Source organism: Sus scrofa, chromosome 13 (assembly GCF_000003025.6).
Source record: "Sus scrofa isolate TJ Tabasco breed Duroc chromosome 13, Sscrofa11.1, whole genome shotgun sequence".
Classification (NCBI taxonomy): Eukaryota; Metazoa; Chordata; class Mammalia; order Artiodactyla; family Suidae; genus Sus; species Sus scrofa.
The window spans coordinates 47,740,050-47,758,868 of record NC_010455.5 but is presented as its reverse complement, the minus strand read 5'-3'; the positions used below and the strand labels follow the sequence as shown (position 1 = coordinate 47,758,868).

The window sequence follows — 18,819 nt, the reverse complement described above, 5'->3', positions numbered from 1 at the left end:
ATTAAAACATACAGGAAGAATTCAAAATGGCCCGTTTCTATCCTTTAGGTTTACAAAATGCTGAGATGGACAAGGGTTAGTGCCTAACAAACACTTTCTGCTCTACTTACTGCTAACCATGAAACCATTGCAAAATTTCATTGGAAAAAACGAAAATGACTCTGATGAGAAATGCAATAATGTCTATTTTTCAATTAGTCAGCATAGGTCAATTATTAAAAATCACTGTACACTAGAAAAGTACATTACCATAAACATTAATACTATATGATCAGCCGGAAAGGCATGACAGAACCCCAAAGGCCATGCAGGTGCACTCTGCAAATGACCTAAAAAGTTGTCACCAAAAGAACAGAGAGATGTGTCAGAAGAGAAACAAATAGAAATAAAAGAGTAACAAACACGGGATTTCTTTCTGGATATAAAGATGTCTTTTCCTAAGTCAAGGGGCAAAGTTCACGCATAACGTAGCAAAGTCAAAAAAAACCAACCTTTTTCAACATTCTTATCACTTGTTTAAGTGTCTTATAAAATTCAGTTTGTAATAAAATATTTTGCTGGGCTCTTCATTTTCTCAAAACATGAGGTGAACTAAAATCCTGGTGAAAATGTCTAACACGACTGGTTTCTTTAAAAATATGCTGCACTTCAGTTACCATTGTGGCTCAGTGGTAACAAACACGACCAGTAGTGAGGATTCATGTTCGATCCTGGCATTGCTCTGTGGGTTAAGGATCTGGCATTGCCCTGAGCTGTGGTGTAGGCTGCAGAAGCAGCTCAGATCCCATGTTGCTGTGAATCAACCCCTAGTCTGGGAACTTCCATATGCCATGGATTCTGCCGTAAAAAGGGGGGAAAAAAAATTGCTGCACTTCATTCTAATTTTCTCTTTAATCTTAGGAGAGGGTTCAGAGAGATACTTGTTATCTACTGCTAAATTTTAATCAATAAGTTAATTACTCTTTTAATCTATTTGGCTACTTTGCATCCATTGATTCTCTAACTCTTTCATCAGAATTCTTATCGTCTGAGAATAAAATGACCAGATTCAATCTGCTTATCTAGTAAATCGTGAATCAAGAGTTACTAACTGCTTCTGTGGATTTCAAACTTTTTATCACAAATATTTAAATTCAAGAGGCTGAAAAATAAGTCAACAGGAATACGAGTAAGAAAACCCATAAATGTTTAGTTACATATCAACATATTTAGGATTTAGACAAAAATTTAAGGAATGCTTATAATTTTACATCAAGCCAGCATCAAGTGAATTAGAAGGAAAGCTACCAAAATTTTTTTTTTCTTTAGCCTGATATTTGTTGTACTTATGATCTTTTACCAAAAAGGTTATCAGGCAAAGTATTAGTTTCAGTATTTATGTTAAGTTACACTGAAAACCCTAAGCACAAGGCAAAATCCAAAGAAAGAGAACATAACCCAGATAACAAGCAGCCTCACCACAGCATAACAATTTATTGAAACCTTGACATCACATAGAGAAAATCTAAGCTTTGACCTTAATTTAAAAATATAAGAAGTGCTGGCAGGCTATAGACAAGTGCCTAATTAGTGCCCTGAAATTCCTATGGCAGGTGAAAAAAACAAGATTACAGGCTATCAAACCTTATTTCTCCAAATAAGGCTTGCAAAACAGAGCAAAAAAGGTGGGGCAGCAGGGTGGGGGCGGTGGGGGGAGTGTCACTGCTGCTCAACGACAGGACAAATCCAAACCACCTGTCTATTTTAAGAAAATCATCAAAGGCCTCTGGCCTACACCACAACTAAGAAGAAGCAGGCAGAACATTAACATGGCTTCTCAGGGAACATTCCTCCCTGACCTACTGGGTTTTCTCTACAACAAGGTGGCCACCTGTGACTCGAACCACCTTGATGCAGAGCAGCTTCTGCCTCGTGTGATACCTGCCTTCTTCCCTATCCATGATTCATTTTCCCAGCAGTGTTCCTTGTCCCTCTACACTAATGGCAGGGCTGACTTGGTAAAATACACATTTCAATTTCATCCTGCTAGTCTGCGAACATTCCCATAGCCCTTAGGATGAAAAGCAAGGAGTTCCCGTCGTGGCGCAGTGGTTAACGAATCCGACTAGGAACCATGAGGTTGCGGGTTCGGTCCGTGCCCTTGCTCAGTGGGTTAACGATCCGGCGTTGCCGTGAGCTGTGGTGTAGGTTGCAGACATGGCTCGGATTCCACGGATCCCGCGTTGCTGTGGCTCTGGCGTAGGCCAGTGACTACAGCTCCAATTGGACCCCTAGCCTGGGAACCTCCATATGCCGCGGGAGCGGCCCAAAGAAACAGCAAAAAGACCAAAAAAAAAAAAAAAAAAGGATGAAAAGCAAAACCACAGCAGAGCCTATAAGGCTCTAGAAGTTCCGGCCCCCCATCTACCTCTCCATCTTTAACTCTACCATTAGCCCTTTGCTGGGTACCTTCCTTCCACCTTTATCTTTCCTTTCCTTCAAGTTGTCTGATCTTCCCCATTTCTAGCACTGTATACAGATGCTCCCTAGCAGTCTAGGTTTAGACCCTCATATCTCCACACACTGATCAGAATTTTAATTCTGTCAATGAGCATTTGACCATTTCTTCAGTCTGTATGTCCCACGTGGCTCTAAGATACATACCTGTTTTGTTTACTGATATGTTCCCAGCACCAGTACGTAGTAGTACATGGTAACTACAGTACTATTTGAAGAATACATAAATTGATGACTATAACAAAGGGTTACTAATCATATTTTAGAAGGTCCTACAAAGCAGCCTAAAAAAGGCATACCAAATGTTTTAAATATTGCAAAACACAGGAATTCCTGTTGTGGCTCATCCGGTTAAGAATCCAACTAGTATCCATGAGGGTGTGAGTTCAATCCCTGGCCTTGCTCAGTGGGTTAAGGATCCAGCGTTGTCATGAGCTGCAGTGTAGGACATGGCTGGGATCTGGCGTTGCCATGGCTGTGGTATATATAGGCCAGCAGCTATAGCTCCAATTCAATCCCTCACCTGGGAACTTCCTAAAAAAAAACAAAAAAAAACTGGAGTTCCCGTTGTGGCTCCGCGGTTAACGAATCCGACTAGGAACCATGAGGTTGCAGGTTTGATCCCTGGCCTTGCTCAGTGGGTTAAGGATCCGGTGTTGCTGTGAGCTGTGGTGTGGGTTGCAGACATGGCTCGGATCCCACGGATCCCACATTGCTGTGGCTCTGGCGTAGGCTGGTGGCTACAGCTCCGATTGGACCCCTAGCCTGGGATCCTCCATATGCCATGGGAGCGGACCAAGAAATGGCAACAAGACAAAAAACAAAAACAAAACTGCAAAACACAGGACCAACCAATTCTCAAAATAAAAAATAAACAGCCAAAAAATTATGAAAATATCCTTCCCCATCAATGATCAAATAAAAACAAAATTTTAAATTTATTTTAAAATTAGAACATTTTCAGAGTTGCCTGGCGATTCAGCAGGTTAAGGATTTGGTGTTGTCACCACCATGGCTCTGGTTACTGCTGTGGTGAAGGTTCAATCCCTGGCCCAGGAACTTTCACATACCGTGGTCACAATCAAAAAATAAATAAAATAAAATAACATTCTCTAACATCATACACAAAAGTAAACGCAAAATGAATTAAAGACCTAAATCTAAGACAGGACACTATATTTTAGAAGAAAATATAGGCAGAACACTCCTTGACATAAAGCACAGCAGTATCTTTTTGGATCCACTTCCTAGGGTAATGAAAATAAAAACAAAAATAAACAAATGGGACTTAACTGAACTTACACGTTTTTGCACAGCAAAGGAAACCATAAACAAAACAAAAAGTCAACCCAGAGAAAAGGAGAAAATATTGGCAAATGAAGCAACTCATAAGGGATTAATCTCCAAAATAGAAAAACAAAAAAAAAAGCTGGTTATCAAAAAAAAAAAAAAAAAAAAAAAAAAAAAAAAACCTGTCAAAAAATGGGCAGGAGCTCTTAAGACCCATTTCTCTAAAGACGACATAAAAAAGGCCAAAAAGCATATGAAAAGATGCTCAACATCACTAGTTACTAGAGAAATGCAAATCCAAACAATAGTGAGTTATCACATTATACCAGTCATAATGGCCATCATCAAAAAGTCTACAAACAACCTATCCTCCCAGTCAGAATTTAAGGCTACTTTCTTCACTCCCCCGATTGTTCACATTTCACTTCTGATACCACAACATCTCACATTAAGATCTTTCAGAGTAGAAGCCAGGATAGTCACTTGGTCCTACTAAGTATCGAACCCAGTGCCTGTGTTGGAACAGGGCTGCTGCACTTGTTATTGGTTTGAATCACATGGGAATGTGAAGAAATGATGAGAGAACACTTTATGAAAAGATCCAACATTCAGAAAATAAACCTAGCAAATCACTCTTTGGTTGTCCCTGCTGCAGTGTGCTAGAGCACACTGTGACAAGTGAAAGCCAGTGCTGTCTGCTGCTATACTTCCTGGCATTCCACAGCTCCACTCACAGCTCTGTGGTATAGTCAGGGTAATTTCTCCAGAAATTCTCTGCCTATCATCACCTCCTGACAGAAAAGACCATGTAGGATCAGTTTTGTTTAGTGAGGCTATTCTCAGGAATGCAATAATGGTTCCAGAATTTGATTTCCATTTCTCCAGATATTCTTTCAGATTAAACGTTGCGTAAGACTACAGCTTTGACATCAGACATGCAGACCTGGCTTCAATCTCAACTTGGTCTCCCCAAAAAAGCTATTTACCCTAGGTAAGCCCCCATTTCTTCATGCATGAAATAGGGAAAATAATAGTGCCTATATGTCACGGAGTTTTTGAGAACTGAGGGACAATAAATGAGAACTAAATACAATCACATAAGCCTGTTATATGCTTAGCAAAAAGCCTGCCCTTCATCAACTATCAATAAATGAGTTATTATTTTTAGTATTCTATTACTATCAATATCCTTCAAGTTTGCTGATGCCCGTTTCTGACAAGCCAATATTAAAAATCATAAAAATGGAGTTCCTGTTGTGACTCAGTGGGTTAAAGAACCCAATGAATAGTGTCCATGAGGATGCGGGTTGGATCCCTGGCCTCACTCAGTGGGTTAAGGATCCAGCCTTCCGTGGTGCAGGTCACAAGCACAGCTCAGGATCTGGTGTTGCTGTGGCCATGGTGTAGGCCAGCAGTTTCAGCTCCAATTCAACCCCTAGCCTGGGAACTTCCATGTGCCACAGATGTGGCCCTAAAAAGAAAATAAATAAATAAACAAGAAGCTTCTTATTAAAAAAAAAAATAAAATAAAATCTATAAAGTCAAGTCTTTGCTAAGCAATAATGAATTAAAAGCTCTCTACAAATTCTGCTGCCTAAACAAGAATCACCCACAAATTCACTCAACAGAAAGCCAAATCACACAATGTGTAGCAGGAATGATTCAGCATCAAACTCAAAAACCTGAGAAATACTACTGTTCAAACTTCTTTCTAACAGTTGGATGTGAACTTATGGGTTAATTTTTTTAAAATAGAATAGGAAGGGGGGAAAAAAAGCAGAAGATGAAATTGTAACCATGATTTCTGCTCTGAAAAAAACTGGGCAAAAACAGGATACAGGGCTCAGTAAATGGTTACTTTTTAATCACCATTTGCAATTACATAGTTAATTTTTGTTTTATTTTTTGTTAAATATTTGCTCCTACTTGAGTGCACACCCCTGAGGGCAAGGACCATATCTTTGAGGCACTCTTCCCAAGTACCAAAGCAAAGGCTCTTAAGTCTTGTTAAACAGGTAAAGGATGCTTGATTTGTGGACATGGAAAAACTGTGGGTGCAACTTTTATCTTCCCTCTATTTGGCATTTTGTTAATGTTACTCAAACTCTGTATCACCCAGCCACAGAAATCAGAGAAACAAAAGAAATAAAAGGTATCCAAACTGGAAGAGAAGAGGAAAATTGTCACTGTATGCAGATGACATATACAGAAAACCCTATATACAGAAAACCCTACAGACTCAACCCAAAAACTCCTCAAACTGATCGACAAATCCAGCAAAGTAGCAGAATACAAGATTAACATTCAGAAATCAGTCATGTTTCTGTATACTAACAATGAAATATTAGAAAAGGAATACGAAAATACAATACCTTTTAAAATCACACCCCCAAAAATTAAATACCTGGGAATAAACCTAGTCCAAGGAGGTGACTTACATGCTGAGAACCATAAAACATTAATCAAGAAATTAAAGAGGATTCAAAGAGATGGAAAGATATTCCATGCTCCTGGGTTAAAAAAAATTAATAGTGTAAAAATGGCCATACTACCCAAAGCAATCTACAGATTCAATGCAAGCCCTATCAAACTACCCAGGACATTTTTCACAGAACTAGAACAAACAATCCAAAAACTTATATGAAAGACCCAGAATTGGCAGACTTCAGGCAATATTACAAAGCCACAGTAATCAAGACAGTGTGGTGCTGGTACCAAAACAGACAGACAGACCAATGGAACAGAATAGAGAACCCAGAAATAAACCCAGATGCCTACAGTCAATTAATCTTTGACAAAGGAGCTAAGAATATAAAATGGGGAAGAGAGTCTTTTCAGCAAGTCGTGCTGGGAAAACTGGACAGACATATAAATCAATGAAACTGGAACACACCTTCACACCATGCACAAAAATAAACTCAAAATGGCTGAAAGACTTAAATGTAAGACAAGACACCACCAAACTCCTAGAAGAGAACACAGGCAAAACATTCTCTTGACATCACCTTACAAATGTTTTCTCAGGTCAATCTCCCAAAGCATCAGAAATAAAAGCAAAAATATAACAATGGGACCTAATCAAACTGACAAGGTTTTGCACAGCAAAGAAAACCAAAAAGAAAACAAAAAGACAACTTACAGAATGGGAGAAAATAGTGTCAAATGATGCAATTCACAAGGGCTTCGTCTCTAAAATACACAAATTTATAGAACTCAACATTAAAAAAAAAAAAAAACCCAATTGAAAAATGGGCAAAAAACCTGAACAGACATTTCTCCAAGAAAAGTATACAGATGACCAATAAGCACAGGAAAAAATGCTCAACATCACCGATTATCAGAGAAATGCAAATCAAAACTACTATGAGGTACCACCTCACACCAGTCAGAATGGCCATCATTCATAAGTCCACAAATAACAACTGCTAGAGGGGATGTGGAGAAAAGGGAACCCTCCTGCACTGTTGGTAGGAATGTAAATTGCTACAAGCACTATAGAAAACAGTATGGAGATACCTCAGAAAACTATACATAGAACTACCATATGACCCAGCAATTCCACTTCTGGGCATATTCCAGACAAAACTTTCCTTGAAAAAGATACATGCACCCACATGTTCACTGCAGCACTATCCCAATAGCCAAGACATGGAAACAACCTAAATGTCCATCGACAGATGAATGGATTAAGAAGATGTGCCATCTGTACACAATGGAATACCACTGCCATAAAAAAAAAGAACAAAATAATGCCATTCGCAGCAACATGGATGGAACTAGAGGCTCTGACACTAAGTGAAGTAAGTTAAAAAGGGAAAGACAACTACCATATGATATCACATATTTGTGCCCAAATGAACAAATGAACCTTTCCACAGAAAAGAAAAGCATGGACTTGGAAAATGAGGCAAAAGACCTCATGTGGGCACAAATGAACCTTTCCACAGAAAAGAAACTCATGGACTTGGAAAACAGACTTGTGGTTGCCAAGGGGGAGGAGGTGGGAGAGAGAGGGATGGGCTGGGAATCTAGGGTTAAGAGATGCAAGGGGTAGGGAGTAGGAGGGATCGGGAGCTTGGGCTTATCAGACACAACTTAGAATAGATTTACAAGGAGATCCTGCTGAATAGCATTGAGAACTTTGTCTAGATACTCATGTTGCAACAGAAGAAAGGGTGGGGGAAAAATGTAATTGTAATGTACACATGTAAGGATAACCTGACCCCCTTGCTGTACAGTGGGAAAATTTAAAAAAAAATTATAAAAAAAAAAAAGAGATGCAAACTATTGCTTTTGGAATGGATAAGCAATGAGACACTGCTGTATAGCACTGGGAACTGTATCTAGTCAGTTATGATGGAGCATGACTGAAGGAGAAAATGTCCCAATAAAAATGTAGAAAGGAGAGACCCCAGCCATGATGACTAAGCAAAGTCTAGCCAACTGCCCCAACCAGTCCTCCCCCATGCATCTGCTTCTGTAAATTTGTTTCCGCATCTACCACCTTGCCTGACGTCACTCTGGTCCAACTAGCCAAGCATGGACCCGGAAGACGTAGCCCATAAAAGCCTTGGGAAACCCTTCTTCCGGGCTCAGACTCTGGAGAGCGATCTCCTCTGAGCCCGCTGGCGTAATAAACCTGAGTTCTCCACCTCTCCGAGTGCTCGCTTGGTTTCTCACCAGGTAAAAGAGCTGATCCACAGCAGCCACAGAGTTGCTGGAGCTGGTACGCTACAGCCACAGGGCTGTTGCCAGAGCTGATACGCTGCAGTGCAGGGCTGCTGGGCAGCTGCCATAACATGATAATGTGAGAAAAAAATAATGTATATATATATATATATATATGTGTGTGACTGGGTCACTTTGCTGTACAGTAGAAAATTGACAGAACACTGTAAACCAGCTATAATGGAAAACAATAAAAATCATTTAAAATTTAGAAAGGGTGTAATCAAAAAAAAGTTTCTGTCAAAGAAAAAAAAAGAATATGAGATAGAGAATGCATATACATATGTATGACCAGTCACTTTGCTGTAGAGCAGAAATTGACACAACATTGTAAACCAACTATATGTTAATAAAACAAAAAAAAATTAATAAAAATAAAACATATTTGAACACATAGCATTTGGTTTGGAAGTGATAACAAAAGCATATTAACAAGTCATTTAAAGCTAAATTATTAGTTGCTAAAATGTTCTCAGGACCCCCTCTTATACTGAAAGAAAAATGCAAAAAAGTAGTCCCATCTACTGGTACTTGAAATGCAGAAGAAATGTCTCCTTCACAGCAGTAGCTCTCAACTGTGATCCCAGATGAAGCACAATTCACAACCCCTTATAGATTTGGAAACAATGCTTCATCATCAAATACTAACTTACCTGGACTCCAGAAAAGAGACTAGGAGACTGCCCTCCAGCAGGTAAAAGCATGGGGCAGAAAAAAATGCAACAGAGCTTAAACGTCTTTCTTTTCTTCTGTTCTCTCACTCCATCTAAGAAGCTCTGGCAACGTAATCCATGCCAGTGCCCTCAAGTCCCTCCCGTTCAGCAGAAATGCAGGTCCAGTGAGAAGACATGCGCATCACAAAGAAGCTCTTTCAGAATCCTCTCACTAAAGTAAGACAACAACCACAATGACAATAAACAACCATTGCAAGCAGTCCCTGCTTTACAGAGCACAGACAAGCATGAATCACAGTTACCCACAAGGAACACAAGTCCCCTTAGACTGCAGTTCGATCACAGTGATCACAGTGTCATTTCACAAAAACGGATCTCTGAAAGAGGGAACTGGCCAACAAAGATGAAAAGTGCAGCAAATAAATGACAAGTGGTTAACACTGAAATTCGAAAAGGATTTAGAAAAGAACTCGCTGGCCATGGGAACATTGATGCTACTATCCTTCAAGAGAAACTAGTTATGCAGCAGAGGAAATGAGTGAAGGTGAACTTATCGCCGTACATAAGAAGAGTGGCTCTGACAACCAGGATGAAGATGTCCCAGAGGAGGTTGTGCTGCAAAAATCTCCACATTAAAGGAACTCTGAGAGGTATTTCACAACACTGAAGGCACACAGGACAACACGTTGGAAGCTGACCCAAACTTTAGAAAGCAGTAATGACACCTGGCCAAGGCACTAAAAAGACATTTGTTCTGTATCTTAATTTTCATGACTTACAAACTGCTTCTTTTTTTCAACAAAGAAATACAATCTTAATGTTTAAGTTACAATGTCCTAAATGTTGGTTTCATTATTTTTGTTTGTTTCACTATACATTTACAATCAACAGTAAGAGATTTCTTGAAGTTCCCAGCATGATGCAGTGAGTTAGAAGCTGAAAGCAGCAGCTTGGGTTGCTGCTGCGGAGGCAAAGGTTCAATCCCCCATAAGTGTCATGTAAGTCACGGCTGTAGCTCCGACTCAATCCCTGGTCCGTGAATTTCTATAGGTCACAGATGTGGCCATTAAAAAAAAAAAAAAAGAACCAGTAAGAGAATCCAAAACATTGATAAGAATTTTTAAAGGTCATTAAGTAACAGAGCTTTCCTATCAATTACTAAGACCACTTTGCATGATTTCCACTTGGATGTTCTTTTTTTTTTTTTTGGTCTTTTTGCTATTTCTTTGGGCCGCTCCCGCGGCATATGGGGTTCCCAGGCTAGGGGTCAAATGGAGCTGTAGTCACTGCCTACGCCAGAGCCACAGCAACTCGGGATCCGAGCCGTGTCTGCAACCGACACCACAGCTCATGGCAACGCCGGATCGTTAACCCACTGAGCAAGGCCAGGGATCGAAACAGCAACCTCATGGTTCCTAGTCAGATTCGGATTCATTAACCACTGTGCCACAACAGGAAGTCTGGATGTTCATTTTTACAGCACCCCATCACACGCAAAGACTGCCTGTACTTTACACTGCAAAACACTGACACTTGCCAAAGTTCTTTCACTTATAACCTAGGACTGGTAAGAAGTAACTGAGACAAGGATGCTTTTGGTTTCATTCAGGTAACAAGCCAGATGAATTACAAGGTCAATGAAATAGTTAAGTACTGAAGGGGAGAAAAGAGGCAGGAAGGAAAAGAGATAAAGGGGAAAGAATGGTTTGGAGGGGGTTGTTTTGGTGGTATTGTTGTTTTGCATTTAAGAAAAAAGGCTACCATCAAAATCTTTTTGTATAATCTTGTAGAATTTCAATAAAGACTTTTTTTTTGTCTTTTAGGGCCACATCCATGGCACATGGAGTTTCCCAGGCTATGGGTCGAATTGGAACTATAGCCACTGGCCTACACCACAGCCACAGCAACGCAGGATCTGAGCTGCACCTGGGACCCACACCTCAGCTCACTGAAACGCCAGATCCCCAACCCACTGAGCGAGAGGCCAGAGATCAAACCCGCATCCTCATGGATGCTAGCCAGGTTCGCTAACTGCTGAGCCATGACAGGAACTCCAGACTTTTTTTTTTTTTATGAATGAAATAATGCTGGCCTATGTATCCCAAGATTCTGCATCCTTGGATTCAAACAACTGCAGAATGAAAATAAATGCTGGAGTTCCCATTGTGGGTTAACAACTCGACTAGCATCCGTGAAGACGAAGGTTTGGTCCCTGGTCTCGTTCGGTGTGTTAATGATCTGCTGTTGCCACAAGCTGCAGTGCAGGTAGCAGATGAGACCTGGAGCCAGCATTGCTGCAGCTCCAATTAGCCCCCTAGCCCAGGAATTTCCATATGCTGTGGGCGTGGACCTAATAAAGGAAAGGAAAAAAAAAAAAAAGAAAAGGAAATATTTGCAAAAAATTTCCAGAAAGTCCCCAGAAGCAAAACCTCCATTTGCTGCATGAAAGCAACTACATGTAACATTTACATTATACTTACAAATATTTACATGGTATTTACATTGTATTAAGTATGATTTAGAAATGAATTACAGCATACAGGAGGATGTACAAAGGTATGTGCAAATACTACACCATTTTATGAAAGGGACTTGAGCATGTGTGGATTTTGGTATCCACAGGGTCCTGGTACCAAGCCCCTCCTTGGATACCCAGGGATGAATGTAATATTTCTATACAGTTGTTTGTTTGTTTTTGTCTTTTTAGGTCCACACCCGCAGCATATGGAGGTTCCCAGGTTAGGGGTGGAATTGAAGCTACAGCTCTCGGCCCATGCCACAACCACAGCAACTCAGGATCCAACCCAGGCCTATTACATACACCACGGCTCATAGCAATGCTGGATCCTTAACCCACTGAGCAAGGCCAGGGATCAAACCCAAGTCCTCATGGACACTATTTGAGTTCATTACTGCTGAGCCACGACGGGGACTCCTTATAGTTTTAATTAGGCATGAACAGACGTATTTATATACAGTATTGTATTTCTTTTTTTTCTACTCTCATAAGCATTTTCCATGTTACTATTATAGCACATACATCATAAGCACTACTGCCAATGGCCCCTGAAAAGTCCATGAAATTCATCTAATCATCATTTACCTAACCCTTCCTCTTTTATTTCACATTTAAGTGGCATCCTAGTATCTTCACTAAGTTAAATGTTATGAACACCTTTAGGTCACTAATACTTCAAGCTACTCTACTAAAGCAAGCACCAGTCAATATACTCTTTGAAGGTTTTTTTTAATTTTTATTATAGTTGATTTACATTGTTCTATCAATTTCTGCTGTACGGCAAAGTGACCCAGTCATACATCTATACCTACTCTCTTTCTCATAGCATCTTTCATCATGTTCCATCACAAGTGATTGGACATAGTTCCATGAGGACCTCATAGTCTGTCCAATCTAAACTTAACAGTTTGCATCTGTTAACTCCTGAAGCTTTCTTTCTGAATAACCTGCTCTGTGCTCCAAATGAAAACTCACATACCAGAGGCTCTCCCCATAGAAACTTCAGGAAGGAAACAGTTAAATATCTGTACTCGCCAGGCTCAGTACTCCTAAGGTTATCTCACTTTATCCCAAGAAGTTTCAAGATTTCAGCCAACATCTGAAGTTTCACTCATTCACCCAACAAGTAGCACTGAGCTGTTAATGAAGTGTCAGCCACTGGTCACAGAGTGGCAAGCAAAACAGAACTCCTTCTGGGAAGCTCAGCCCACCTCCAAGAAGCTCCCAACCTTAAAAAGGGCACTCCATCCTGGAATACTTTGATAAGAAGACCTTCTAATGGCTTTCACTATGCTACAAATAAAATCCAAATTCTTTTCCACAGCCCAAGACTCACCTCAGCTGGATTTCTCTACCTCTCTGACAGCATCCCCCACCACACTACCTTTCCCCACTAGGCCTCAAGCAAGTTCACATTCTGAACTCTTTCCACCTGAGGATTTTCTCACCTGTTGCTCCCTCTGAACTTTCCCCTCTGCTCATTAAAATCTCTTGCCCCTCATCTTTTAGGTCTTAGCTTAAATGTCAGCACCTCAGGGCCTTCCTCAGTCATTCAATCCAAAGTAGGTTCTCAAGATTATTCTCTCTTTATCCTAACTAGTACCCTAGTACTTGTCATACAGGTTTGGTTTGTTTGCCACCAAATCCCCAAGGGCAATCACACTTCCCAAGAGGCAGAATATATGACAAATAAACTGCATGCTAAATGAATAAAATGATTTGCCTGTAGCTGGAGTGATCTAACTTCCTTGAAACTCTACCCATTGATCCTAATTTGACCCTCTGTAACTACGTTGAAAGAAAGAAGTCTGCATGTGTACCATTTCTTTTGGGGGGGGGGCACCCATGGGATGTGGAAATTCTGGGGCCAGAGACGGAACCTGCACCACCACAGTAATAACCCCCTGTGCCACAAAAGAACTATTTACCGTTCTTTAATAAAATGATTATTTTTCCTGCTTTTTAGGGTCACATGTTCGGCATATGGAGGTTCCCAGGCTAGGGCTCAAATCAGAGCTGCAGCTGCCAGCCTATGCCACAGCCACGCAGGATCCAAGACTCCTCTGGGACCTACACTGCAGCTCATGGCAACGCCAGATACTTAACCCACTGAGACAGGCCAGGGATTGAACCCTAGTCCTTATGGATACTAGTCGGATTCATTACCACAGAATTGCCACAAAAAGAACTCCAATAAAATAAACTTTAAATAAAATTTAAAACCATTGTTCTTTTGTTAACACTGACATTCGCCTGTTTTTAGCAACTGCCAGACAGTTTCAACAAGCTTCAGTGAGCAGTAAAGGGCATGGAATCCCATGTTACACTGCCTGAGCTCCAACACTTACATACACCAAAGGATCTTACTTGTGTGACTTTGGACAAATTAACTCATATACTATTCCTCACTCCCCTCATCTGGAAAACTGGATAAGATTTCAATGGTTTGTCAGAGTTAAATGAAATGACGTATGTAAAGAGCTTACCCCAGTTCCCAGCAGAGCGACTGTCACAAGTACTACCAGCTTAACAGGAAAATGCCTTCAAAGTAATGCACTTCTAATACCTAGTTTACACAAATCCGAGCAAATCTAGATTTAAAACCATCATTCCACAAGCCTGGGTAACATACCCCTTCCACATCTTTCCCTAACACTCTGAAACTAACCCTCAAATCATTTATGATAACAATCATTTCACTATTCTGCCTCCACCACCCGTGCAGATCTATTTTGATCACCATGTTATCTCCAACACCTGCAAAAACACTTCATAATTAAATGAAGAAATTCCTCTAGATCTCCATTTCTCAGAAGTTTTGAAAAGGCATGTTATCTTCTGCCTCTGCCCACTCCCCTAGAATGAAAACACAAGCAGCCAATTTCTGTCTGGTTCACTTCTGTGTCCAGTATGCCCTACTGGACCTGTTGTAAGAACGGTTTCAAAATATTAAAGGATTTCTTTTTGGGTTTTGAAGTTAAGATACGTTGAATCTCGTTGTTTTCTAAGGAATTACACACCACTGACTTGCTGGCTCCACAGCACAGCTATTTGCGCTTATTAGTATACCCAAAGCCTAGAAGAACGCTTGGAAGTAGAATAAGTAGATTAATTATGTATTGGATGAATGGATCCGTCATTTTCCAAAACTGAAAAAAGATACAACGAAATGTATCTACCCCTACCCCACTCCCCCCACCCCGTCTCTTTCTGGCATAGGGGTAGGAAATATAGAACTGTGACACGAGGCCCAGTGTGGCCCAGGAACCGCGCGCTTCCTCCCACAACCGGTGACCGGGGACGATTCAGCGCGCAAAACCGGAAGAAGGTGCTAGAGCAGAGCAGTCACCACGGGCTCCAGCACAGGACTCCCGCACTCTGAGCGCCCCTCCCTACCGCCCCGTACTCACCACCAGCGAGGCTGTGAACCCAGGTTGGTCCATGGCCTCAAAGACTCAGTCAGGCCTATAATTCAAAGCTGAGCAGAGGCAGGTCGCGGCCCGCGGCACTGGAGCCGCCATGTTGGGGGCGGGGCGTGTAACGCAGGCCCTTCAGTGGCCACGTGAGACAGAACCACAACAACTACACGTGCAACTGGGGAAGCTGGGCCGAAGGGGAACCAGGAAGGAAGGGAGGATCCTGGAAAGTGTGGTGGAGCCAAATCTCGCGACTCTTCTCTGCCTCCATTTCGTAACGCTTCTGAGTAGGCTAAATAGAGGAACTCTCGCGAGCCAATGAGCGTGGGCAAGGCGCACGGAGCCATCCAGTGAGAGCATAGTGAAGCCAAAGTGTAAACCCAAAAGAGGCGTGGCCATAGTGGGAGGCGGGGCCGTGGAGCAGCCGGACTAGTTTCAAGTGAAAGGCCAGTCGTTTCTAGTAGATTTTTTTATTTTGGCTTTACCTCTTCGTTTAATCTGTAGAAATTTTGTTTGAACTGCCATTAAACAGACTCGTTATCAGGAAATTATTAAATATAGAAAAATGTTTCAAAAGTTTCCTTGCACAGCTAAAAATTATCATCTAAGGGCAGTTTTGCACTTAAAATTATATACTTTGCGTTATTTACTTGTTCATCTTGCTCGCTGTGATACCAGTTGCACACCTCGAAGATCACTTTATTTAAATACTTGATAAAAGACTTCTCGAAGTAGACCTGCCTTTACATTTATTAAATACTTTCTAAGTTTCCTTCTATTAAGGGCCACCTACATCTCAGATGTGATGCTTCAATACAACCACTTTATAAGATAAGCACCATTACCATTCTTATTTTACAGAAGCTCTGATGCTCCAAAGAGGTTCAGTAGCCGACCCAATCTTTAAGTTTTACCTAATGTCCTTGTCATCTTTCTTTAAAACACCTGCAACTGCCTTAGCACGCTCTTTGTCTGCTTTTCTTCAATCTGTTCTTCATACCACTACTAGAATCTTCTAGTTGCTATTCTCTTCTAGTTGAGATGATCTAGAAGTGATGAGCAGAATACTTTTACGGTTTAAATTCTGAACCCCAAGGAATCTGGAAGTGGCTTACGTGAGTGGTTCTGGTATTGACCAGGATTTATGGATTTTTTTAATCAAAAGAAATTGATAAGAGGCCAGCAAGAAACTTGGTAGGCTTTATTAGCACTGTGCTATAGCATGAGGCAGTGTAAACAAGTAACAGGTGCCCTTGCTTGCTGGGGAAGTCAGGGTGGAGCTGGCCCCTTATGTGGGGTGAGGGTAGGGGCAGGTCCAGGGGCCAGGCCTGAGAGATGGCTTGGGTAGTTTGGTGGTGGTTTGTGCAGGGTTCATGGGTCATACCCTGCTTTTGCTCCTGACTCCTGAGAAGTGGCAATTGGGTTTTGGTCTTCTTGTATCTTGTTCATAATTTGCCAAAGTTGCTCATGCATACAGTTATTTTTAGTCCCTTATAGTTTCTTTGTTATCTTGTTACTCTAGAAGAGGTTTGTCCAGGTGCAACCACTGCAGCAAAGTGTCCCAAGTCCCAACCTGTCTCAGTTCAGTCTCGGGGTCTCTTTGATGAGGTTGCAGTCAAGGCATCAACTCTCGGGCTTTATCTAAAGAAGTGATTTCGTCTGGAAGATCCACCTCCCAAATGGCTTATTTCCATGGCTGCCAAATTAGTACTAGCTATTGGCAGGTGGTCTCCGTTCTTCATCACAGAGACCCCTCCACAGGGTTGCTTGAGTGATCTCATGATGCGGCAGCTGGTTTCCCCAGAGTCCGTGATCTAAGAGAGAGCAAGACATAAATGTTATGTTCCATTATACAAAGGTAAAAGCTTCATCAGGTATTCTCACTACAAACCCTTCAGGAAATACAAATATTACAAACATGACCTGGGGCCTCCTTTTCATGAAATGCTAATGGAAAGATCCATTATCATTTGTACATGCCTTCTAAATGGCGTATTTCAATGCATTCTCATTGTCACCACATGCAGACAGAGTAAATATTCGCAAATCTTCTATTGTAAAAGATATAGAAAATCAGGTAAGTACTAGTTTGCATTAGATGTGTGAAATTATTATATTGTCTTTCTCAAATCTACCACTCTAGGCCAAGTTTACTTTTAAACAAATTCTGAAATATTAGTAATTCTTATAAAAATTAGCATGAGGTCAAAAACAATACATCAAAAGCCAAATTAGGTCCAGATTAGGGGAAATAAAGGACATATTCTTGAGCCAGAACTAGACCCAAGCTTCAAGTTACCATTACTGATCTAATTGAAAAATAAAGTAATAGAATTATTTTCAACTAAAATATTCATTGAAGTATCTTAACCCATCTGCAAAGGATAGCAAATGTATATAGTGGAAAGGAAATCCAATGTAAAATATAAAAGTCCTTTTTTTTTTTAGGGCTGTACCTGCAACATATGGAAGTTCCCAGGCAACAGGTCGAATCAGAACTCCAGCTGCCAGCCTATACCACAGCCGCAGCAACACAGGATTCCAGCTGCATCTTCGATCTACACTACAGTTCACAGCAACACCAGACACCGGATGCTTAACCCACTGAGCAAGGCCAGGGAATGAACCCACATCCTCATGGATACTAGTCCAGTTTGTTACCACGAAGCCACAACAGGAACTCTTAAAAGTCCTGTTTTAGTGGATATTCTTCTTTTAAGTAATAAATATCAAGATGATACTTGTCATGTAGATTTGTGTTTCCATTTCAAATCAATGAGAGAAAAAAGACCATCCTTGCAATAAATGGCTTTGAGACAGATAACTAAAAGAAAATTATGGGAGTTCCCGTCGCGGCGCAGTGGTTAACGAATCTGATAGGAACCACGAGGTTGCACGTTCGGTCCCTGCCCTTGCTCAGTGGGTTAACAATCCAGCTTTGCTGTGAGCTGTGGTGTAGGTTGCAGACGTGGCTCAGATCCCGTGTTGCTGTGGCTCTGGTGTAGGCCAGTGGCTACAGCCCCGATTCGACCCCTAGCCTGGGAACCTCCATATGCCGCAGGAGCGGCCCAAAGAAATAGCAAAAAGACAAAAAAAAAAAAAAAAAAAAAAGAAAAGAAAATTATGATTCATCCCTGTCTCTCACCCTACCTCCAAAAATAGTTCCCAATGGATTAATATTCTCTCTTAACATAATTCAACATTAAAATCCTAGGAGAAAAAGATAAATATTTTACTATTCTTGAGGTAAATAAAAGGTTTATTTACGAAATTTTTTTTTTTTGTCTTTTTTTGTCTTTTGTTGTTGTTGTGGTTGTTGCTATTTTTTGGGCCGCTCCCGCGGCATATGGAGGTTCCCAGGCTAGGGGTCAAATCGGAGTTGTAGCCACCGGCCTACGCCAGAGCCACAGCAACGCGGGATCCGAGCCGCGTCTGCAACCTACACCACAGCTCACGGCAACGCCGGATCGTTAACCCACTGAGCAAGGGCAGGGACCGAACCCGCAACCTTGTTAACCACTGCACCACGACGGGAACTCCCTATTTACGAAATTTTTTAAACTAGAAAAAATATTTGCAGCACATATGAAAAAATGAGTCTTATGGAAACAACCCAAATGTCCATCAACAGACAATTGGATTAGGAAGATGTGGTATATACTACTCAGCCATAAAAAAGAACGAAATAATGCCATTT

General features: G+C 41.1%; 1 protein-coding gene across 6 annotated transcripts in view; it reads right to left on the bottom strand.

Annotated features, from left to right (window-relative positions):
- Nucleotides 1–15,393, bottom strand: part of SLC25A26 (solute carrier family 25 member 26) — a 166,435-nt gene extending 151,042 nt beyond the window's left edge. For 2 of the 6 annotated variants that reach the window (XM_021069193.1, XM_021069194.1), the window contains exon 1: nucleotides 15,117–15,391. In XM_021069193.1, the coding sequence (XP_020924852.1) occupies nucleotides 15,117–15,149 (33 nt within the window). In that variant the 5' untranslated portion in view covers nucleotides 15,150–15,391. Of the gene's footprint in view, nucleotides 1–15,116 lie in introns of all 6 variants that reach the window. The other 4 variants (XM_003358494.5, XM_021069196.1, XR_002337625.1 and 1 more) reach the window with 3 other exon arrangements.